This window comes from Cupressus sempervirens, chromosome 3 (assembly GCF_028749045.1).
Source record: "Cupressus sempervirens isolate cs-2001-9-10 chromosome 3, ASM2874904v1, whole genome shotgun sequence".
Lineage (NCBI taxonomy): Eukaryota > Viridiplantae > Streptophyta > Pinopsida > Cupressales > Cupressaceae > Cupressus > Cupressus sempervirens.
The window spans coordinates 252,294,384-252,320,302 of NC_143120.1; the positions used below are offsets into that span (position 1 = coordinate 252,294,384).

General features: G+C 37.2%; 1 protein-coding gene across 1 annotated transcript in view; it reads right to left on the bottom strand.

Moving 5' to 3' along the window:
* LOC149565820 (P-loop containing nucleoside triphosphate hydrolases superfamily protein) overlaps nt 1-25,919 on the bottom strand; it is a 289,819-nt gene that overhangs the window by 181,027 nt on the left and 82,873 nt on the right. Inside the window, exon 3 of the mRNA XM_089819308.1 lies at nt 25,397-25,459. Coding sequence (XP_089675434.1) covers nt 25,397-25,459 — 63 coding nt within the window. The remainder of the gene's footprint in view (nt 1-25,396; nt 25,460-25,919) is intronic.

Here is a 25,919-nt window from a genome sequence, read left to right on the forward strand (position 1 = left end):
CCCTCCTTGAGCTCAATAACATGTTCCGTCCCTCTGTCAGGAGGAACCCCATGAGAAATATCATTAAATACTTTAGCGTGTCTATCAAGTATCTTCTGGATATCTAGTGGATAACTCTTTTCTTGTGGCTCTGGTGAAGTTGGCATAATGTAGCACTCTGCCGCCTACTCTATGTCATCATGACGAAAAAGTCTCTGCATTCTCCTCAAGGACACTACTTTGCAACCTCCATCTGAAAGTCCTCTAAGTACCACAGTTATGCCCTCATGCTGGAATCTCATCTCCAATTTCGCTAGGTTGAGTGTGAACTCAACTAGTGAAGCCATCCATGTCATGCCGAAGATGACATCATAATCTCCCATGTCCACAACATAGAACTCATCCTCCAACTCGTAGCCATCTCCAAACCTGATGCGAAGATTAGATATCTTCCGAGTGCATAATAATTTATCACCGTTAGCCACCATGACTCTAAACCCATCATGCTCCTCTGTCTGTAACCCTCTCCTGGCTACCAACTATGCATCTATGAAGTTATGTGTAGCCCCAACATTAATAAGAGATATCACTTTCTGCCCCTGGATGGTACCCCTGACCTTAAATGTGATTGCCTTTTGGGCCCCTGTCAAGCATGCCAACGATCTATCATCCTTAGGAATGCTGCTCTCCTCTATAGTGTTACCCTCATCTGAATCGGAGTGCTGATCCTCCCCCTCTGACTCTGACTCTTCTGCTGAAAAATACTCCATTTGATTTGCCTTAGCCTTGAGAGAACATTTATGAGATAAGTCCCAAGGCTCTCTACAATGGAAGCACAGCTTCTTCTTTCGAAGTTCATTCAAGGTTTCATTGTCTAGTCCTTTTGATCCTTCTTTGGGTTTGCTATACTCTTTCTGAAACGGTTTTTTGTCTTTGTCCTTGCGGTAGGAAGAATCTGTTGAATGATTTTTTCCTTTGTATACCAAAGGGGCTAAATCTCGTGCCTTTTTAGTTGCTTCAGCTAAGGTGAGTGGATCATGTCCCTTCACCCAACCTTGTAATGGATCAGCAAGACCATCACAAAATAACACCACCAATCTCCTAGGAGAGATATCAGTAACAAGTACAGACAAGCGCTGAAACTCGGCAATGTAAGCATCCACAGAACTTGACTGTTTTAACTGTGCTAACTCCTTGAAATGTAACTCGGGATCCCTAGTGTCAAATCTCTCAATCAATATTTCGGTGAATTCCTCATAGGATGTAATCTGATTATGCCCCAAAGTCACCATGCCATGATGCCACCATTCATGTGCAACGCCATCCAAGTGCATAGCCGCATACTCGATAGCCTCCTCCTCAGGCATAGGATTTAGCTGCAAGTATGTATCTACCTTCTGCACCCAAGCTCGTGCAGTCATCTTCCCTGAAGCATCATAATAAGGTAAAGAAAGTTTCCCAACTTTCTTTCTCAGCTCAAAGTTTTGATTCCTCCCTCCTGCTCTACGCATGTGTCTCATCCTCAAGTCCATATAATCTCTGAGGGAAATATCCGCCTGAAACTCCGGTCCACTAGCCTCCCAATCCCTCCTAAACTGATCCTGTAACTCGGTAATCTGCGGTTCATTTACTGGTTGAACCGGATCTCTGGGTGGGAAAGTGGGTAGAAGAGTTCTCGAGCTCGCAGTCCGCGCTGGGCGTGCAACCTGTCTAAAGTTATCAGCCTCATTCCCATTGTTGCCGTGTCCATTATGACCATTAATGTTATTCTCAAGACCATTGTTGTTGCCTTGGCCTCCATGGTTATTGTTTCCCCCCTGGTTATTGTTTCCCTCAATGTTATTGTTTCTGTTGTTGCAATCACCTGGATCAAATCCAATCACCAAAATTGACCTGCACTATATCCTGCCGACTTACTAAAAATTGTAAGTATGCCTGAAACTGAGTAAATCAACTTCATTTTGGCCCAAACTGGAAATGACTAGGCCAAAACACTCCAGGATCCCATTAAACCCTTCGTTAGCCCTCGGGACCATGTAGAACAAGGCTAACGCACACACACTTTGTCAATTGCTAAAATGGGGACATTACATAATACTAGCAAAGTCAGTGGAGTGAACCTCAGAAGCAAATCTCAAAAGACGATGGAAAGATTTGCAGTCCGAATCGAACCACTGGTTCATGCGGTAGCTATTACACGCTTGTTGCGAAGGAGCAAAGGGGGACGATGAGGAATGGAAAGGGTGGCAGACTTAAGGATAGCCAACACGAGCAAGTTAAACATGGAGGTGGCCTCACACGAGTCCAAGAAGCATGTAGGGCTGAAGAGTCTCGAGAGATGAGCGGAATAGAGCTCAAAATCACCATCGAGAAAATGGAAGCGAATGGGCGAGCGAGCAGTGATAGAAGAAGAATGATGAGGCGACATGAGATGGGAGAGGCTAATATGAGTACTGAGGAGAGCATGATCAGCCAGAGGAAGGCGCAAAATGGTGAAACTGCGGATGCTCGGAATGGAGGAAGGATAGGTTAGAGCGTAATCAATGACACTAGCGCCACCACCATGAGGCATTCATGGGGTAGCTATTACAACGCTTGCTGCGAAGGAGCAAAGGGGGACGATGAGGAATGCAAAGGGCGGCAGACTTAAGGATAGCCGACACGAGCAAGTTAAACATGGAGGCGGCCTCCCACGAGTCCAAGAAGCATGTAGGGCTGAGGAGTCTCGAGCGATGAGCGGAATAGAGCTCAAAATCACCATCGAGAAAATGGAAGCGAATGAGCGAGCGAGAAGTGCTAGAAGAAGAATGATGAGGCGACATGAGATGGGAGAGGCTAATATGAGTACTGAGGAGAGCATGATCAGCCAAAGGAAGGCGCAAAATGGTGAAACTACGGATGCTCGGAATGGAGGAAGGACAAGTCAAAGCATAATCAATGACACTAGTGCCACCACCATGAGACCAACAAGTAAAGATCTTAGAACCCAAAAAGCAGGAGAGGCCGTTCAAGATCACCAAGCCAGAAGACTCACAAAGCCGCAACAAATGTCTGCCATACATGGATAACGGCCCATGCACATCCTCGGAACACCTCTGAAGCCCTAAATAGGCAGGATCAATCTCAATGCAACATATGGAGTCTAAACTGCGATCATAAAATGGAGTCTGGAGCATTCTAGTTATCACATTAAAGTCCCCGAGTAAAATAATGTCCCCTAGAACAGCGAACTGAGAAATGGTCTCACAAAGATCAATAACAGAGTCCCCTTCATCAGTAGCATGAATAGCATGGTGAGAGGAGGCCGGTGGAAAGTAGCAAGCAGCCAAATAAAATTCTCTCTGGCAGTGACACTTACGTTCAATACGGACCCACATAAATCTAGCAAACGTGTCTGACTGTACAATAGAGGTGTTACTAAAAATATCATCCTTAATCAAACAACCAACACCACCTGAGCCCCATACAACACCAGACACACAAACCCCATCACGACAAATGGATAACCACAGAAAACTAGTAACACCTGGAAGAGGACGTACGGGACTCTCGTTAGTCTCGGTAATAACAAATATCAGCGGTACCCACAGCATCACAAAGAAGACCAGGTAATGATGATAAAGATCCATTACCATTCCAGTAGTTAGCAAGAAGGGAGCAAGTGGGGGTCTCCCTCTTCTCTGACTGCTGGTGGGACCATCATTTGGCCTTGGGGGCTTGTCTCTCTACCCAACCACTGGGAGCGGAATCTCTAATAACTGCTCTCAGGTTTCTAATAACTGCCCACTTACCATCCCACCTCGCATTTGCAACAACTTTGCGAGCTTGTTTGAGCTCTATAACCTGAGCCTTCGTGAGATCTTCATCTAATAAGATTTTAGAAGAGAGAGAGAAGAGCTTTCTCTTAACACGAAGAGCCCGAAATCTATCAGCCAGTGAAAGAAATCTAATAAAAAGAACATCACCATGACCAAACCAGCACCTATCCACTGTGATGTCCGTAAGACCAAGTTGGTCTCAGAGGAAAGAGCGTCTAGCAGCAAGAGGATCATGAGTAGAGGGAAGCCCAAAAACCTGCAAGTTAAGCTCACGAACCCGTCTCAACCTCTTATCCTCGATATTACCTTGTACCATTTGATTAATATTAGCTAGAGGTTGACAGTCAGTATTACTACAAAGAGATGCCCATGACTTGACCTTCAAATCGGTTTTCGATACAAGGGAGGAGTGTTTAGCTGCGATGATAGCTTGTTGTTCTTTGATAAATCCAGTCCTTTCAATTGTGAAATAATAGAGCTGATACTAGTTTGCAAACTAGTTGTTTCAGTAGTAAAGGATTCAGAAAAACTTTGAAATTGAGCTACATTGGAGGTCGTGGCACTCTTCAATTTAGAAATGGTATCTGAAAGAGACGCAACCTGTGCCTTCAATTGCAGGCTGTCTGATTCTAGTTTGGAGATCCTATCACATAGCCTCTGATAGGTGTTGATTTCTTGTCCATGGGTTGATCCTAAATCCATATCGTCCTCTATAATGAAACCACAGACCAAACACAAGCAAGGAAGACCTGCAAACCAACCAAAAACAAGAGGTAAAGCACCTGTGGTATGCAGAAGAAAAACCCCAACTTGGAGAACAACTAAACTTTGTTGAGAAATAACCCACGAATAGAACAAAACAACCGGCTCGACTGGAAGCAAACGCACCTAGCAAAAACCACAATGCGACCTTCACGAAAGAGCTAACACACAGATGGAAGCAAGGGAAATAAACGTGGAGCAAAAAAGGTCACAAACATCAGCGGAGGAGCCACGGCAAGGATGCAGTCACTACGAATGCAAAAACCTGCGACGAAGGAAGAAAAGAACCCGCGCGAAAAAAAAAAAACCTGACACCAAAAAGCACTATCGATCTTGGCGGAAAACCCTTTCGACTCACAGAAATCCAACAAAAGCAGGAGACAGAGGTTGCGCAGGTCACGAAAGGGGCCATGGAGCCACGCAGGAGCAAAAATGGTGGTTGCGACAAACGGGAAGCATGACACAAGTGGTCACGCGGGAGCACATTTCAGAAGAAAAAAACCATTTTACAAATTTGAAACTCCCTTGATGAAGTTTTCTTTTGAGATGACTCTCTCATCCAGAGCTGAAGACGTTATCCTTTGAATTGTCACCTAATACAGAGGGGTTGGACTTGCCATGCAGAGGGCATCTATCTCATGGATTGTTCACTACAACGAGATGAGTATTTTGATGCAAATATAAAACCTTGGGATGCCAAAATACTCCAAACACTCAAGTATTTCCTCTAAAGATAAAGAAGCATCCTCCAAATATCGGTCCAAATGATCCACACTCGTGTGTCCACCTACGAAGGATGATCAATGTGGAGAATAAAGAAGAGGGTCAAAGTGCTTCCTTGGAACATTTAAAGAAGTATGGTCTCCATCAAATTCAAGATAAATATCATCAATAGTATCTCTCAAATTTGCAAGAGACGACTCTGTATAAATTGCATTGTTTGTCAAGTAGTCATTCCAAGGAATTGTGCCTAGGAGACAATGTATATCTTGCTGCATTGAATCACAAGAAATCAAAACTATACAACACAAGCATCACTAAAGTTACAATAGATGTGATCTCAATAGTAGGAGATGGAATACAAGGCTCAATAATTGGATCACATGTGAGAATCCCCACATTCAAGTAGCCAAAATTCTCCTCAATATCAAAACCTACCTTACAAATGTGACCATCATCTTTAGAATCAAATTAATAAATAGGAACAAAGTCTAAAAATGAGCATAATAAACATGCATAATCTGCCACCCTAGTAGCACAATTCTTCAAGTCTCTTGTGAGAACTGAATTAGGAGTGAACTCCACAATCTTCCTTGCTACACCATGAGTGATTTGATAGGTGGAAGGAAGAATATTGGTCAAGTGAGGTCCACACAACTTATCATTGAAGGTGGCCTGACATCAATAAATCCTTTCCTAATCACATTCATATGTGTATGATAGCAATTCAAAATAGGTGGACCATGGCATGTTGCAAGGCTCAAATGAAGAGAACATGCACTGTGAAGATGCCATATGATCAGTAGTCTATAAAGCTACAAGCCATCTTCGTGAATAATGACCTCGACGAGTGGAAAGAGCTTGGCTTTCTTACGTGTCCCAAAAGTGTGACTCATTTCCTTATCAAATTTTGTTTGTTGTGAAGAAGTTGAAGTCAGCATTCTTGTAAGAAAACTAGTTTTCTTCTTCTCAAGAGAATGCCTCAATTCATCGATATCCTTCTTATAACAATGGTGTACTTGATGTTCAATCTTCTTGCAATATCCACAACTAAGCTTTTCTTTCTCGCATAATTCCCCATTAGGAGAGGATGTACAATCTCCTTGTTGAGGAGAGGAAGAGTGTGCATGATTATTGGGCAGCTTTGGCTTTGTTTTATTCTGCTTGTTGTTTGAACCTTTCTCATGACTAGTCATCAATGCATGTGACTTCAATGACTTAAGAATGCCAATTGTGATCAACTTTGATTGTTCAAGCATCAACATCACTACAAAAGAATCAAATGATAGTGAAGTGTAGGCGCTCCCCATTGTAAGTTTGGAATTTGGAAACAAACATTGTATACTTCAACGGAAGCTTCCCCAACAAATTAGAGACAAATTATGCATCCTTCTTAGTATCACAATCTTTACATTGTTCTCTTAGTTTATTTGCCTTACTAAAATAGTCTTGAACTATAGTAAAAATCTTAAGATCCAAACTGAGAAGTTCATTATATTGTGTGTATCTCCTAATCTCATTCATTTGACCATACAATTGAGCAATTTCATCCCAACCATCTTTGATAGTCTTAAACATTTCAATATGAAAGATAGATCAAGTGATATATAACTCTTTAACATTCCAAGAGCCATAGAACATTTAATGAGCCATTGAATTTTCAAATTAGCATTGAGAAGCTAAGGGTTCTGAAACTGTTCAAATAGCGTAATGTTATAAACCCTTTTCCATTTATTTACTCCATACACTAATTTCCATGTTACATAATTATGTGGAGTTGATATATAAGATCCCCCAGATAATTTTGTCCTTAACTATTTTCAGTCTTGTTACATATGCATATCATCAAACAATTGGTGTACAAGATCTCTTATGTACTATCTTAGTTCTTAAAAAACAACCACAATACACAATTGTGACTGCTTTGCATGGTAATACTATCAAAGGGTTTGGTGACGATAGAAATCAAACATTTTACTTGTAAATGAAAACACAAAAAGTCAGAAAAATTGATAAGTACGATATAATTTCCACAGAAAGTCATATTGTGATATTCCTAGAAGAATTTAATTGTGTAGTTTTTGAGTCAAATTCATTGACCCATAATTCATGAGTAGTGATTCAACATGAATCCATCTCTCATGAGAATAAATGGAACACTTAGCACTCACTGGATCTAGGTGATGCTCACAAAGGTGAAGCACCAAGACTTCCCAAGAGGTCACCCATCGCAGTACTACTCCAACTTGAGTGCGCTTAACTACAGAGTTTCCTCCATGGTTAAACCCACTTTGCTTGCCACCCCATTTGCAAAACCTTCACTAAGTATTGTGCCTTATGACCCATTCATTAGGAAGCCCCTTAAGCTCATCAATTGATAAGCAGGAGATAGTTTTCACAGAAAGTCAAATTGTGATATTGCTATAAGGATTTAACTCTGTAGTTTTTTAGTCAAACTCATTGACCCAAGATTCATGAGTAGTGATTCAACATGAATCCATCTCTCATGAGAATAAATGGAACACTTAGCACTCATTGGATCTAGGTGATGCTCACAGAGGTGAAGCACTAGGACTTCCCGAGAGGTCACCCATCCCAGTACTACTCCAGCTTGAGCGCACTTAACTACGGAGTTTCCTCCATGGTTAAACCCACTTTGCCTACTACCCCATTTGCAAAACCTTCACCAAGTGTTGTGTCTTATGACCCATTCATTAGAAAGCCCGTTAAGCTCATTAATTGATAAGTAGGAGATACTTTCCACAAAAAGTCAAATTGTGATATTGCTATCAAGATTTAACTGTGTAGTTTTTGAGTCAAACTCATTGACCCATAATTCATGAGTGGTGATTCAATACGAATCCATCTCTCATGAGAATAAATGGAACACTTAGCACTCACTGGATCTAGGTGATGCTTACAGAGGTGAAGCATCGGGACTTCCCGAGAGGTCACCCATCCCAGTACTACTCCAACTTGAGCACGCTTAACTACGGAGTTTCCTCCACGATTAAACCGACTCTGCTTGCTATGCCATTTGTAAAACATTCACCACGTGTTGTACCTTATGACCCATTCATTAGAAAGCCCCTTAAGGTCCCCCATGGAGGAAACTCCATAGTTAAGTGTGACCAAGCTAGAGTAGTACTGGGATGGGTGACCTCCTGGGAAGTCTCAGTGCTTCACCTCTATGAGAATCACCTATATCCAATGAGTGCTAAGTGTTCCATTTATTCTCATGAGAGATGGATTCATGTTGAATCACTACTCATGAATTATGGGCCAATGAGTTTGATTCAAAAACTATCAATTGATGAACTTAAGGGGCTTTCTAATGAATGGGTCATAAAGAACAACACTTGGTGAAAGTTTTACAAATGGGGTAGCAAGCAAAGTGGGTTTAACCATGGAGGAAACTTCGTAGTTAAGTATTCTCAAGCCGGAGTAGTACTAGGATGGGAGACTTCCCGGGAAGTCTCGATGCTTCACCTCTGTGAGCACCACCTAGATCCAATGAGTGCTAAGTGTTCGATTTATTCTCATGAGAGATGGATCCATGTTGAATCACTGTGCATGAATTACTGGTTAATGAGTTTGACTCAAAAACTACACAGTTAAAACCTTATAGCAATATCACAATAGCTTGTTCAATTCATTTCCAGCTTGTGTAAGAACATCAAAATGGTTTAGTCACCTTCTCATTTTTAGTTCTATAAACTAGCATAGATGCACAACATATGATAACAAAGTAATTGTTGTGGTTACTATGGTAAACATACAGCTATGTGTTACTATAGCAGCGCAAATTTGTTGTAGGCTCCTTATGAAATATGTTATGGAACAAGAATCTTCTTGAAGTTTACACTTGAAAATATAGTTACCCAGTTCAAGCCTTTGTGCTAACTTTAAACATTTCAGTAGATTGTAAGATAGATTGCTAAAAAGAAAATGCAGTCAAGAAACTCATTTGAGCCTTGCTGTCATAGGACAGTGTGAAGAATGCATAATGTAGAAAGTGGTAGTTTCCCTTTATCAATCTCATTTCAAGAAAATAGGACATTATAGTTCAAAACCATAGTACTACCTTACAGTTTGTTAAAAATGAGAGCAACAATGTTCTTATAAGACTCTCTACAAATACTCTAAAACAATGCCTTAGATTTAGATATACTCTTCAAGGGTGAACTACCTTGCCAACAATCTAAGCTGATACATCATCATGTGAAAAACAAATTGGCTATCATACATGGAAAGTTAACAAACAGAAACAAACAATGTGAGTAGATGACAAACATGTGCATAGGAAAATACTACACATGCTCAAACCACAACCTTAAACTTACTATCTTTAAGTTATAGTAGATGTTCAGGAATGCCGCCTGATTTGCTCTAGTGGGTGTATGAGGACGAAGAGCTGTTAGGGATGGATAAGACCTCGAAAAGGTTTTATCCCACACCAATTACATCTAAACAACTAGAAACCGGAACTACATATCAAAAAGTGAGTAGTTCAAGGGTCTTGATCCTATGGATATGGGTATGTAGGCAGCCTGGTAGGCGAAGTGATGCCTCCAGTGTGCAGATGCCTTGGACATAGTTAGGTAGCACTTAGCTATTTTAATACATTAAAAGTTAACTCAACAAAAGTTAAGATTCTCAGGAAGGTACCTATACTTGGCCAGACACTCAAAAACTGAGAGGGAGTATAGGACTTAGAAATCTCTCAGTAGTCTAGCACCTAGTTGTATGCACGATCCAAGGAAGGGTGCAGATTTGAGTTAACCTTGCTATGAAACTTGGCACACTTGTGGGCTGGTTGTGAAATTCTGGCAAGCGACCTCGCACCCATATGGTCCCGAAAGGTAAAAAAAACTTTGATTAGAGTACAATGATATCCCTGTCCATGCAAAAACCATCCCAAAAGGATAGAGGAAGACCATTTAAAAATCCTGTTTATTTCAACTCTCAACTAATTGAAGTTGGTCCGGTTGACAAATTCGCTACCCTAGACAGAAGAGTCCGGATGGCTAAATGAAATTATGTCCCGTATGCACTAATCTCCTAAGCAATCAATAATTAAAAATAAAAATATTGTAGATTCTTTATTGAATTGTTATAATCATCTTCTGGTAACTCTGTTAATCTTTTCTAAGGACAGGATGGTCCTTACAGATGGTGTTAGGTTAATGACTTTCAGCAAGGCTTAAGACATATTTGTTACGCTCAATAGGTATAATCAAGACCTTAGTAGTGTGGAAAGTGGTCTTCAACCCAATCGCTTCAATGAACTTTCCAGTAATAATAAAAAGCTCTGGAAGTCTATGTGACCAGTTCTACAAGTCTATGCTGAAGTCAAGGCTTATGTGGCTGCACTAATGTGACAAGGGTTCCAATTTTTCTTCAAATACCTAAAAACACTACATACAAAAAGTAGAAACTTAATGTAATTGATCTGGAGGTGTGCTAATTAGAGAGGATAGGATTACAAAGGGCTTTTAAAGTACTGCTGAGGTCTTCTGTTAGCCATTCTTAACAGAATTCAAGATTGAAAATTTAGCATACAACAATTTTTTGACATAATACAGAAATTCATGAATTTAGTCCCTAAGCTATTAGTTATCAACGGATGATGTTCCATCATGCCAACAACCAGTAATTCCAGCTCAATGTATGATGAACAAAACATGCACATTCCAAACACATTCAGATGCTCTCAACAACATTGCTCATCATAAAAAAATATACACCAAAAGTTCAACATAAGAATTGAATATTTAACATTTGACCACTCAGGCTGTTTGCATCATCATTCAAATGTAATGTTTCGTTCGTGATGTTACTTGCTAAATGCCCAAACTCAGAGAATAAAATTGGTCGTATGATTGTATTCAGGTAGTCCGTACGGTTGGAGTAGGTAGACAAGTTGGCCATACAGCCTGAGAGTGAGGGGACTGATGTTCATGCGGCTAGTTGGAGGCCATACGGTAGGGAGACCAGATGGTCGTACAATATGTCTTTGGTTGTACGGTCTGTGTGTAGTATAGGGGGCCGGATGGTCTAGGATGATTGAGGTGGTCCTACGGTATGAGAGTGTGTTCCGTATGGTGGAGTTTGGAGCTATACGGATGGGTTACAAAAGTGAGTGTCATCAAAGTGAGAGAGGACGATGTTTGCAAGTTGCTTCACCATAGATTCAGCCGTACTCTAAACTTCCAGAACAAGTTCAATATATTCGCCAGAAACACCAAATAATGCCAATAAAACTATTGAAATTCAATCAAAGATATATATAGATATATGTATTTGCAAAAAAAGATGGTGCTCGGAATTGTCAAATCCAAGCAAGTAATACAAAAATGGAATAGGGTGAGGGTTGAATCCCTATAACAGCCGGTTTCTTACTAACTAATTTCCATTATTAAACTAACCAGTTATATTTCATATTCACATGACAAAGGTTTTTTTCCAATAACGGTTTAAACTGAAATTAAATCCAAATTGCATTTCTAATCTATCAAGAATTACATTGATAACATGATCTAATAAATTACTTGTTCAGAAGAAAAATAAATTCTTGTCTAATTCTATGATATTAACTGATTTGAAATGTAAGAACAACGGAGATAACTACGTTCTAATCTTAAACATCTATTCTTTAAAATAAATGGCTAATAACTTGAAAAGAAATAAGCCTACACTGCTTTTATGTTATTAGTTCTTATCTATATATGTAATATTAACATATATATTTATTCGTGTACGTTTGTATGTACGTGTGCGTATATATATATATATATATATATATATATATATGCTTATTTACATATGTAATACGTGTATTACATATATACACCAAGTATATATTATTAATTATGATATTTGCTCGTATTTTTGTTTTTTAGGTGTATTACATAGTTGCCTGGATATATATATATATATATATATATATATATATATATATATATATATATATATATAGACCTTTGTAGCTATTGAATTTCTTGGTCTTTATTTTAATTCTTTTTTAATTAATTTTTATTTTTATTTTTTGCTTTTATTTTTATTTTTGGTTTAATTTTTTACTTTTATTTTTATTTTTAGTTTTATTTTATTTTATTTTTTTCTTATTTACCTTTTTCTTGTGTGTTGTTCCTTGTTTTAGTCATTCACCCCTATTGTCTTGTTTTATTTTTCTATTTTTATTTATTTATTATTTTTTGGTTTAGCTTTAGGGTTGGTGCATTCATCTCTCTTGTTCTCCTTTATATGGTGAGACTTTGCTAAATCTGCTACTTACTTTATGTGACATCTCTTGCTCTCTCATCCTGATGATGGATCACGTAGAGTGATTCGAAACGTTGATGGTAAAAATCTCCACACAATCTAATCCAGAAACTGATTTACATAACTATGAAATACTAAACTTATAGATTTGATAAAGAGCATTCAAATTTGTGTAAGGCTTCCTTAATAGATTGTCCAAGCTCTCGCTTTGGTGAGAGGAGAAGCATTAACATAGGCTTAACCTCCCAGCCGCAAACCTTTTTACTTATCCCCATAGGTTCTAATTTAATAGAACGGCCCTCCCTACCCAAAGGTCGGACTTGGGATGTTCATTGCTCCAACCATCAGAGTATTCAGGTGGGTTGAGGTCCCAACAGTTATCTGATGGCATAGCTGAAGTGTCTGGACAACAACAAGATCAATTGTTTCTGGCAAGTCTACCTAATTCCACCCTGGCCAAGGATTTCAAATGTGAGTTTATAACCCGACCTTCACCACTCAGCTTGACAACTATTTCAAAAGTGGAACTTGCATGAGCTAATGCATTTATTTATTATTTATTGTATAGCTTGCTGATAACATTCTTAATATTTGTTGTTAACAGATTCATCTACACCTCCTCACCATAAACAGGCCAATCAGCCGGTGATTCCTTGGTGCCTTCAAATTAACTTTATTTGTATAACTCGCACCTTCATCACCTCATTCTGGCATTTAGCCGGGTGATCTCCTTGGTGCTCTCATTACTGTTATCAGACATTATATCATATTTTCAAATGAATAGCAGTAAAGTTTTTATGAAGAACTTCAGAGATTATTCATAAAAGATTGGCAAACTTGATTGTAATCTATCTCTTTAAGACATTCAACTAAATCAAAAGTATTACTTTGGACATGAAAGATTATATCCAACGTTGGTATTTGCCTAATTACAGTACACATAAATGTAAAGGCAGACTTTTAACAGAAGATTTCGACTAGTCAGTAACATAATGAAGGCAGCATGCTTGAAACGAAATCTGGAAACATGGAACTCTTAAATGAAAATAACTCACAGCCGACTCTGCTTAAGCATAGTAAATAAAAAAAGAAAGAAATATAGCACATCTCCTTACGTGACACACTTTTCTACAGTTGAAAAGCTTTCACTTGACTCAAATCGTCTCCTACTCGGAATCCCATGGGTCTGCACTTGTTTTGGAATGCAAAATAATAAAGTTTGGGTGTTGTTGACACCGTAACAGAGCAAGGAAATTCAATGAGAAGTTGTAAAGAAAAGAAAGGCGGATACCAAAATGGGTGCTGATACACGACAAGGCTAACATATATTATTTCGAGCCGACCCTACAACTTCCCTGCCGTTACAAGATTCATACTCGAATTCTTTACTCAATTGGGTGAAAAGAAAAATAAAGAGGAGAGGGAAAATAAAATGAAAAGGAAGATGATGAAGAGTTTATTTAAATAATTAATATTATTCATATTATTTTATTTTCTTAATTAAGTTTATAGGTATGTAGTTGTAAGGTGGCATAATTGGATTAATGATTTTAATGTAATGATGCCACTTTATAATTATTTATCTAAGATCTTAATTGAGAGAATAAAATAATATTAAAATGATATTATTATTTGATAATTTCTAAAAGGTAAGATCTTTGTTTATTTTTAATATTTATATTGTTTTTACTTATAGCTCATGCGGTTCCACCATGAAATAAACTGCCAAGTCCTAATAACCTTGCCAGGGCGGTTTCTAGGTCAAACCTGTCACTCCTGATGACTGAACCTTATGACCATCCCCTCCCAATGACCTCGTTTCATAATGCTTCCCCTCTCTCTTTGGTCTTCTTCCTGTAAACATTTAAGAACATTCTCGCCAAAAACATCAATTCAAGATTCATATTTTGTTAAATAAAATCATCAAGTGACCATTAGGAATAACTAACTTATTTATCATATATGTACAATGGTTAGAATTAACTAACTCAAAGTCACATGATCATGAATAAATTAATACAATGGCTAGAATTAACTAACACAATTTCATATGATAATTAGATCGATAGAACGGCTATAATTTACTGATTCAATTTCATATGAACATGAAGGAAATGGCTATAACTTTAACATATTAAAACAAATGCTATAATTAACTAATTCAAATTCACATGAAGAAATAAATTGGGTTCAACGGCCAAAAACAGTTTAAAATTTATAGGGCAAAAATTGGGATGTAACATATCCACCCCCTTAGGTTTTTCATCGTCCACGATGAAATAGTATCAATTTGTATTTAACAAATAAAAGAAATGAAATATTCAATTTTCACTTTCTATGAAAAGATAGGCATATTTCTAATAAATATCTTGGTAATCTTCCCATGTGGCATTATCTTCTGTATATTGGTCCCACTGGACCTTGCACTAAGTTAGCTCTCGATTTCGTAAGCGCAGCTTACGTACCTCAAGCATTTTGAGTGGTTTTACCTCTACCACTCCTGGCTCTTGCACCTACAACAATTTCCAATCAATCATGTGCTCATGGTGACTAACAAACTTCTTAAGGTAAGACACATGGAAGACATTATGCATCCTGGCAAGGGATGGTGGTAAAGCAATCCTGTAGACCACTGGGTTAACAACCTCCGAAACTTCGAAAGGTCCTACATATTTGGGAGCCAATTTACCATTTTTGTCAAACTTAATAGTACTCTTCTAAGGCTTAACTCTCAATAACACCTTGTCCCCTACTATGAATTCTCTAGGTGTTCTTTTAGAATCAGCATAACTTTTCTGCCAATGATTTGCTTCCTTCAACCTCTGGCGAATCTAAAGCACTTGCTCTTCCATCTCTTGAAGCATTTTCGATAAAACAATGACCCTATCTTCTAATTGATTCCAACTTATTGGGGTTCTACATTTATGGCCATACAAGGCCTCAAAAGGAGCCATTTTAATCAAAGACTGGTACGAGTTATTATATGCAAATTCGACCAAAGGTAAGTACATTTTCCAGTGATACTGTCGATCCATGCAATAAACCCCTAGGAGGTCCTCTAAAACCTGATTTAATAGCTCTGTCTGACCATCTGTCTCAGGATGATAGGCTGAACTTACATTTAATTTAGTGCCCAAAGCTGAAAACAATGTTTGCCAAAATCTAGAAGTTATCCTAGTGTCCCTATCTGAAATAATTTTCTCTGGAATCCCGTGTAATCTGAAAATCTCTTTTATAAACTTATGGGCTATCTCAAGTGCTCCATTGGTTAAATTCCCTCGAATAAAACGTGCAACCTTAGTCAACCTATCAACTACGACCAAAATAGTGTTGTGTCAATTCCAAGTCATCGGCAACCCTTGTACAAAGTCCATGGATATTACTTGTCACTACCATTCAGGTACCTCATTTGGGTGCAACAATCCTGTTGGATATCGATGTTCTACCTTCACTCTTTGACACTCCAAACAACTTGCTACAAACTCAATTATCTCTCTTTTCATTCCTTTCCAAAAGTATAAGGGTTTTATGTCAGATAACATTTTTGTTACTCCTAGGTGTCCTGAATATGGGGCTGAGTGAAACTCACCTAGAATTAATCTTTGTAGCTCAGGATGATTGGGTACATAAATTTTGTGGCGATATCTCAACAATCCATCTTCTTCTAAGTTAAAATCTAAATACTTGGGGTCCTGCAGATCTCTAATAAGTGTCATGTTGATTTTTGCATAAAACCCGTCATGCTCCAAATGTTGTAAAATCCGATCCCTCAATTGGAAGTTTAGCATAGTCATTACTAAAATATGTCTTCTTTGACTTAAAGCATCAGCCGCTTTATTTTCTTTCCCTTAAATGTAGCTTATGTCAAATTCATAATCTGCTAAAAATTCTAATCATCTTCTCTGTCTAGCGTTCAAGTTTTGCTAAGTGAAAATATATTTTAAACTTTGAAGGTCGGATCAAAGTTCAAAAGGTTTTCCAATTAAATAATGCCTCCACATCTGTAAAGCATGTACTATAGCTGCTAATTCCAAATCATGAGGTGCATAATTTTGTTTGTAATTTTTCAGCTTCCTAGACTCATAAGCAATGACTTGTTCTTCTTGCATTAATACACCCCCTAATCCTTCACCTGAAGCATCAGTAATTACCACAAACGGTTTATGCGGATCAGGTACCCTTACGATAGGTGCAGTAGTCAATTTTTTTTTTAGAAACTCAAAAGATGACTGACATTTTTTTGTCCAAACAAATTTATTTCCCTTCCTTTGAAGTGATGTGATTGGATTGTTACAAGATTCAAGAAGAGTTGGTAGATTAACGGATTTCCGGATGATTGATTGATTAACAAAAGAAAAAATGTGTTCCTTATAAAGAATTACAAGGACGTTGTTTCTAAAAGAAACAATGTAGACTGAAGACAGAATTAGAAACAAAACTAGAGACAGGATAGGAAACATTCCTATCTAAACTGAAAGACGGACTACAGACAAGTAGTTGACTATTATAGAAAGTATAAGATATTATCTCAATACCCTCCCTTAATTGGTCAACGTAAGGATGTCGGAACATTCTTTGATAACTGAGACCCTCCCTAGATCTATAGAATACTGAAACCAAGAAGCTTTGCCAAAAGAGGGCTATGACTCAAAATAAATTGCAATTAAAAAACTTTGTTTTTGTGGAAAAAACGGTAAAACCCAGAATCTCACGCAACCTTGCGTATTACAGAGAACTTGAAATAATTTTTGAGGAGAAAATCAACAAACCCAGAAAACAGAAACAAATTCAAAAGGCGAAAAATGCAGCTTCGCCTTGATCAGGAAGCTCGACAACTTGTGCTGTTGGCTGGGAAGCATTTTGCCTTGCTTGGGCAGCCAAACGTTTCCAGCACTCGAATTTCATATGGCCGACCTTGTGACAGTAATTACACTGTACATTTTGCTTCGTAGAGCCATCCAAGGATTGAGCAGAAGGTTGATGCTGGGAAGGCTGAGAAGACTGATGGTTGCCCATGTTCTGTTGAAAGGATTTTGCAGCAAATGCCTGCTCTAAGGAGGTTGTAGAAGCACGGCTGCCAAATTGTTGTTTCCAACGATCCTGCTACAGAAGTTTGGTGCATAATTCTGGAAACTTTAGATCAACATTACTTGACGTAATGTTGAGTGTTTCTATAAAGTGCTCATAGGATGTTGGTAGACTTTTCAGAGTGATGACTACCATATCCTCTTCCTCCATTTTCCGACCAATAGCTTTGAGCTGATCGCGGATGTCCTTAACCTTTGTCAGATGCTCTTGTAAGGACATACGTTCATCCATCATAATGGAGAACAACTGATTATTTAGAAAGAATGCCCGACTTTTGTCAGATGTTTCATGCAGCTCCTTCAGATATTTCCAGATTTCTGCAATTGACTTGCCGGAAGGAATTTGCGGTAGCTAATCATCGATAACAGAGAGCTTAAGAAGCATAACAGCCTCTTGATTGCGATCATCAAACTTGTCCTGTTCTACTTGGTCGGAGATCGGACAAGTCTTTGTGCCTAGAACAAGCTCTCATCCAAACAATGATATTCAAAGATTGCCAACATGCGCTACTTCCAGTGATTATAATTGTGGCCATTGAATCGTAGACTGCCCTCCAACATCAGATTAGTCAAAGATGCCATTTGCAAGAAGTTCGAGGCAATGCTGAGGCTGACCCAAAAAAAAGACAAGTGGCCTAGAAGAGTAGACAGGAAACCCAGAATGAAACTGCAATCGCAATGTAAATCCACCGGCTCGAAAATTGAGGCACAGAAAACGAGGTACCCAGAAAATTCTAACGAAGACCCAGATGAGGTCTCGAAAAACCCACCAAGAATTTGTAAACAAAAAAATTTTCCAACCCCAAAAATTAGGGTTTCAAAAAAAGCGGCCGTGGCTGAAAAAAGCTTGAAAAAACTTCAGATTTCTTGATAAAAATGGCGGATTTTTTTTCAGAGAGCGCAAACGATGAATAATGTAGACAAAACGAACTAATCCTTGACCCTACAATCGCGATTTTTCTGTCAAATGAGCTTAAAAATATATGGACGTGAGTTGCTTCAAACGCGTGTGATTTGGATGCGATTTGCAGAAAAAAATTGCGAGCTTTCCCAAGGATATAGGCACGGATTTTGCAGACCAGGAGGCTGCGAGTAGAGACGACTGTCGTGGTGTGCAGAACTCAAAAAAAAAAAAAACTTTAGCTATTACGGACACAACTTACAGACCAAACAAAAACTCTAGGCCGCAAACAAAATAATATCAGACGTGATTTGCTAAGCACGATTTTACCAATCGTGAGCAAATAAAAACGGCTTTCATTTTGCATGGACACAATTTTCAGATTCATAAACCCTAGCTGAAACTTAGATGGGCACAGATAAATCTCTAAACAAAGTAGAAATCTTGAAAATGCTATGGAGAAATCCCTAGAAATAATTTCAAAAAATTTAGCAGATAATTTCAAAAGAAATTATAATTTTTTCGAAAAATTCCTTATCATGGCTCTGATACCATGTTACAAGATTCAAGAAGAGTTGGCAGATTAACGGATTTCCGGATGATTGATTGATTAACAGAGGAACAAATGTGTTCCTTATAAAGAACTACAAGGATACTGTTTCTAAAAGAAACAACGTAGACTAAAGACGGAATTAGAAACAAAACTAGAGACAGGAAAGGAAACATTCCTATCTAGACTGAAAGACGGACTACAGACAAGTAGTTGACTATTATAGAAAGTATAAGATATTATCTTAATATGGATAGGCTATCCTAGAGAAGTTCTTGAAAAAATTTCTATAAAATCCGGCTAATCCCATGAAGCTCCTAACTTCAGATACATTTTTAGATATGGGCCATTCTTTAATTGCTTTAATCTTAGTTGGATCTACTACTGTACCCTGTGCTGAAATAATATGCCCTAAGTATTGAATTTCTTTCTGGTAAAAAGCACACTTTGATAATTTTTCGTATAACTTATGTTCTCTAAGTCTTTGTAGTACTACCTCTAAGTGTTTCTGATGTTCTTCATTTTTGGAAAATATTAGAATATCATCTATAAAAACCAACACAAATTTATCCAGACAATCTTGAAATATACTGTTCATTAAATTCATGAAGGCCGCGGGGGCATTAGTTAATCCAAACGGCAACACTGTAAACTCATAATGTCCATATCTAGTTCTGAAAGTAGGTTTGTGTATGTCCTCTTCCTTAATTCGCAGTTGATGGTATCCTGATCTTAAGTCAATTTTTGACAACACAGTCACACCCTTCATTTGATCGAAGAGATCATCTATCCTAGGCAATGGGTATCGATTTTTGATGGTGACTTTATTAAGCATCCTATAATCTATACATAGCCTCATGGTTCCATCCTTCTTTCTTACAAATAACACAACGGCTCCCCACGGTGAGACACCAAGTCGAATCATCTTCTTATCCAACATATTTTGCAATTCCATTAGCTCTGTGGTGGTCATTCTATATGGGGCTCTAGATACAAGTTCTATTCTTGGTATCAAGTCTATGGTAAAATCAAATTTCCGGGAAGGGGGTAAGCCAAGGAGTTCCTCAAGAAATACATCTTGATAGTTCTTCAAATAGGGAGATTTTTCTTCAAATGATTCTTTTAATTTGTGCTTAATTTCTCCATCTTCATTAATATAATCATCCCCATAAGTGGTTTCTCTTATATCTTCAACCCTTACTGTGCATATTTCACAGCCTTTCCTTCCATATCTCTTAAGTTGTATTGTTGAAATCTGGTGGGCTCTAATTTCATGTTTGATCCCTGAAATACTTGTGGGTCTACCTCTATCATCCACACAATTGACGGTTTTGGCAAGGCAATCTACCTTAGTCTTATGTTCACTAAGCCAATTTATTCCAATGATAATGTCATAAGACCCTAGTGGAGCTACATATAAATTCAGTTCTGTAGAGAAGTTTGGAAAATCAACCTGAGCTTCAAACAAGCATTGCTCTACCTTGGCCCTTGACTGGTTTGCATATTCGACTGTCCATGGTTTTGCCATAAAACCAATTCTTTTTGGAAATCTACTTAACAGTCTAGGTGAAATAAAACATTCAGTTGCTCTAGTATCAATGAGTATAGTCACAAGGTTTCCATATATCTTACCCGATGTTTCAATGGGACTTATCTACTGCTCCACCTGTTTGTTATCCAAGGCTCCGTGAATTCTTTGTTGAAAAACCTGTTGTTGTTGTTGTGGCAAAGATGGGCGTTGTGGCTGAATGAAGTTAGGACATTGCTTCTAATAATGGTTCCCTCCACAAATATAATAATCCCCTGGTAGTCCCCCTTTCTCATTATTCCTGTTACTTTTGTTCGCATGAAAATTTCCTTTGATGTCTTTAGTTCCACTACTTTTGTTCTCAGGTTTGTTGTTCTTATAGTCCCTAAACTGTTTTCTTGGTGGTCCAGATTCAATGCCTTCTGGTCTCCAGATGATCTTTCTCTTATTGTCCCGAATAGAATCATCTTTTTTAACCTTATATTCTTTTTGGACAGCTTTTTCCAAAGCCTCCTCCATGGGTCGTGGTGCAAGTACATCTATGGCTCCCCCTATCTTGTTATTCAGTCCCATGATAAACTTTCGTACCTTTAGGTTGGTATCTTGTTGGTATGGTGGTACATATTTAAGCAATCTGGTGAATTTCTCCCAATATTTATGAACTAACAAGTCCCCCTGTTTCAAGTTCTAAAATTCCATGAGTTTCTTATCATAGAAAGTTTGAGGCAGCCATCACGTCCTAAGTATGTCTACAAACTTTCCTCATGTAATATCAGTACATCTAATGTTTAGTTCCACCTTCATGTTTCCCTACCAAGTTGTTGCTTCCCCGATGAATTGGTATATGCCCCAAACTTCCTTTGAGGTCTCTGAAAAGTTTCGGATCTCGAAGTATTGTTCCATCTCTATCAGCCATGCTTTGGCTTCTTCTCCGGACTCAGTACCAAAGAACTTAGGGGGTTTAATTTTCTTAATATCTGCTGATAAATAAGCCACAATTTCCTTTTTCTTTTGTTTATCAACTTGTTTAGGGGAGGGGGTTTTAGATGATGCTCGAAATTGCCAAATCCAAGCAAGTAATACAAAACCGGAATAGGGTGAGGGTTGAATCCCACCGAAATCAGACTAGCCAAGTAGGGAAAATCTTTCACTTCTGAAATGGTGAACAACAAAGAATCCCAACAGGAATTCACGATATAAGAAAATATAATCCAAATCGCATACCAATTACTACCTACATGCCATGCTTATATACCTTTCGGAGAAACTTTCCGAGGGTTTACAAAGATAGCCGAAGGTCACACCTATGGAAAAAATTAAATAAAAATAGGTCTGAGATATACTAAATCAATCAACACATAAACAAAGGTTTGATTAATTATTTATTTTATGACAGGAACATTACAGTCCTCCTATCCCAAAATTTGCTTGTCCTCAAGCAAATGAAATGTCGGATGTTGTAGAATGTGTTCACCTTCCCAAGTCGCATCGTCCAACAGCATGTGTTTCCAATGTACCAACTATTCCCTCATGGTATAGTTCCACAAGGTCTACTCACATACATCAATGATCTTGGTCGATTCAAATACGAGCTTCCCTTCTTCATTGAGTAACGGAAGATCTATGGTTATTGTGATGTTCTATCCCACGGCTTTCTTCAAGCAGGAGACGTGAAAGACGTTATGGATGCAGCTTCCTTCTAAAAGTTCCATTTCGTAGGCAACTTCACCGATGTGACGACCTACCCAATAAGGACCATAAAAACGTGGATTCAATTTTTCTTTCCCTTTTTCCTTCAATGAGAATTGCATGTACGGTTGGAGTCTGAGATAGCCCAAGTCTCCCACTTCAAAACTTCTCTAGATTCGGTGTCTATCAACATACATCTTTTGTTGATTCTGTGCCTTTATAAGTTCTCCTTTGAGAATCTCAGGATCTCTTGCCCTTCGTGAAGCCAGTCCCTCGCCCTTGGTAAGTGACTATCACCCAATACCATGTCAATAAATGAAAGAAGTTCATACTTGTATAGTGTAGTGCAGCGTGACATCCCAATGGGCATGTGATAAGTTGTATTATAACAGTATTCCCCCAAATGCATCCATTTGACCCATGCCCATTGCTATGTCGAAACGTAGTTTCGCAGGTGGTCTTCTAGCCACTTGTTCACAATCTTCATTTGTCCATCTGCCTGAGGGTGGTAACTAGTGCCTGGGGACAATTTTGTTCTTGCCCACCGAAACAATTTTGTCCAGAAAATACTAATAAACCAACCATCCATTTCACTAACAATGTTTCGAGGTAACCCGTCCTGATGAAAAAACTTTCCTGAAAAATAAGTTTGCTACTTGCGCAACCTGGAATTTGAGAAAATGGTGAACAAGTATGCATACTTCGTCAGTCTGTCAACCACCACAAAGATACAATCCTTCCCATTTACCTTAGGAAGTCCACTGATGAAAACCATAGAAATACTTTCCCACTTTCGTTCTAGTATAGGCAAGGGTTGTAGTAACCCGACAGATAGAGTGTGTTTGGATTTGTTTTGCTGACAAACTGCACATTTCCGTACGTACTGCAATACATCTCTATTAATTCCTTTCCATGAAAACCTCTCCCTAAGTTGTCTATAGATTTTGAGACAACCTGGGTGTCCGGCCAAGGGTGAGGCATGTATTTCCTTCAAGATTTCCTTCTTCAGTTTGAATCCTACGAAAATCGGACTAGCCAAGTAGGGAAGATCTTTCACTTCAAAAATGGCGAAAAACAGAGAATCCTAACTAGAATTCGCAGTATAAGAAAATATGATCCAAATCGCATACCAACTACTACCTACATGTGCTTAAATACCTTTCGGAGGAACTTTCCGAGGGTTTACAAAGATAGCCCACGACCACACCTACGAAAACAATTAAATAAAAATGGGTCCGAGATATACTAAATCAATTGACCCATAAACAATGGTTTGATTAATTTTTTATATTATGACAGTGTGATATCCCTTAAAATAATATAATCTAATATTTATATTCATATATAAAATATATCATGAAAATTGAATAATAATAATTATTACAATCAAATTATAATTAACCAAATAAATAATACTATATGATTAACATTAGTGATTGCCAAATAATAATTTAAGGAATTAATAAATTGATAAAATGAACTATTCAATGATAATTGATTATAGAATAGAAAATTTATGCATTTACACCTAACATAAGCTAGCCGACATTAAATGCTAAAACAGCCCGAATAAGTCACGTCACTTCACACCCATATAAACGAGTGGAGGAGCGGTCAAAGGAAAGGGGATATAGAATATAGAATGAATTGAAACAATACATATCTAAAAATCATGTTTAAGCATAAACTCCTTATATCTCGTTGCATACTCTATTACATAATCAATAACTAAGGATGGGTACCAAGAAATATGAAATGCAATTCAGCCAAGATATTCAACTCATACATTTTGACATAAAAAATAACCTTGGAAAGGGTGGTATTCATCGAATAAAAGGGAAAGAGAAAGAAGGGCCAAAATTGTAGGAGGTAAGTAAAGTAAGGTATCACATGGTAAAATAAGATATTTTATTAGTTAGAAAGAAGTTAGTTTTGTTAAGAAATTAATCATATAGTTTCTTCTTTCAAATATATATATATATATATATATATCTATATATATATATATATATATATATATATATATATATATATATATATATATATTTGTTTGTATAAATATTTGAAATATATTTTAGTTTAAAATGATATTCAATAATTTAATAATTTGTATATTTCACATTTGAAATTAATTGAAATATTGCAAGATTTAAATATAATTCTTTATAGATCAATGTAATTGATTAATAGTGCTAATGTAGGGTTGAGATTGTGTCTATTTGAATGGCTATCGTAACCCTATATGAATGATTAGATGATAAATGGAATAATATTGTGTTAACTTATGGGGTTAGCACCGTGTTTATTAATGAAACTCGAAGCATGGAGAAGGGGCATTATTATTATTTCTATTTTTATGTATATAATTGTATATAATAAATACAAGAAATTGCTAAGGTATTGATATTGGTTTAAGAAGTGATATTTATGAATATAAGTTAATTAATTATTTAGTAAATATATTTCTTACAAAATGATTAAGAACCCATAGTGCCAGTATAAGCACATTGCTCACCTATATAAATGGCTTCGTGCTAGTCTAGAGTCAGGAGTCGTCTTTATATAAATGGCTAAGATGGGTATTGATGGAATCTTATAGTGCCAGTGCAAGAAGTGAGATCCTCATATAAATGGCTATCGCGTCAGTACGAGAGATGAATAACCTTGCATAAATGGCTAGATGAGAATGAGATAATGGCCAGAACTATGGAAAGAATAGTATATCTATAATTGTTAGTATTTAAACCTAACATTTATTTTGAAGGTATTAGTATTTCAAATCAACCCTAATAGTGGGGACATTACAGACATGAACATTACATCAAATTGAATCAAATAAATGACCTCAAAAATATACATTGAATTAGAATTAGGATACAAACACATGCCATGATTAGTTTTCATATGCAGAGATAAAGAAATGTATTACGAAATCATTAGCTTGAGACATAACTATTTCTTCTTTTAGATTAAAATTATAATGAAGCTTTTTCATTGAAAGGAAAAATGAATCCAAGCAAAACAAATTACAAAAGTATAGTCAAAAAGGAATTTAAGAATATTCAAGTTAATACTCACCCAAAATCAATGGAATTGAAATATCCATAAGATGTGCCATGTAATTCTTTACAATATGTAACACTACAAAACAAAAAATATTAATCAGTTAATAAATAGTCAAAAAGCTATCGCAGACAACCATGACTATAAGAAAAAAAATTGAGACAATGAAAAAATTAGGTTTATTAGGCATATGAAAACCTTGAAAATTAATAATATGTCTTCCATATGCTAAATTTATGAAGAAAGATCCCAATACAAAAGATAGGACCTGGATCAACCATGTAGAAAACAATGTATTGTTTTTTTCCCAACTAGGCAATTCCTCTAAAGACAAATTTCTTATATTGAATAAGATGATTATATAACATTAAAGAAAAGAGATAAACAAAAGCACTAAAAATTTATTATGTGAATATCATTCAAGAAAAGACCAAATGATACAGATATAGCTGTTAAATATTAAAATGTTTCTATAATGATCATCTTAGTTTTAATCATTTACATAGTTTCTATTTTGTTAGTTCGTTTCTGTTTTTGA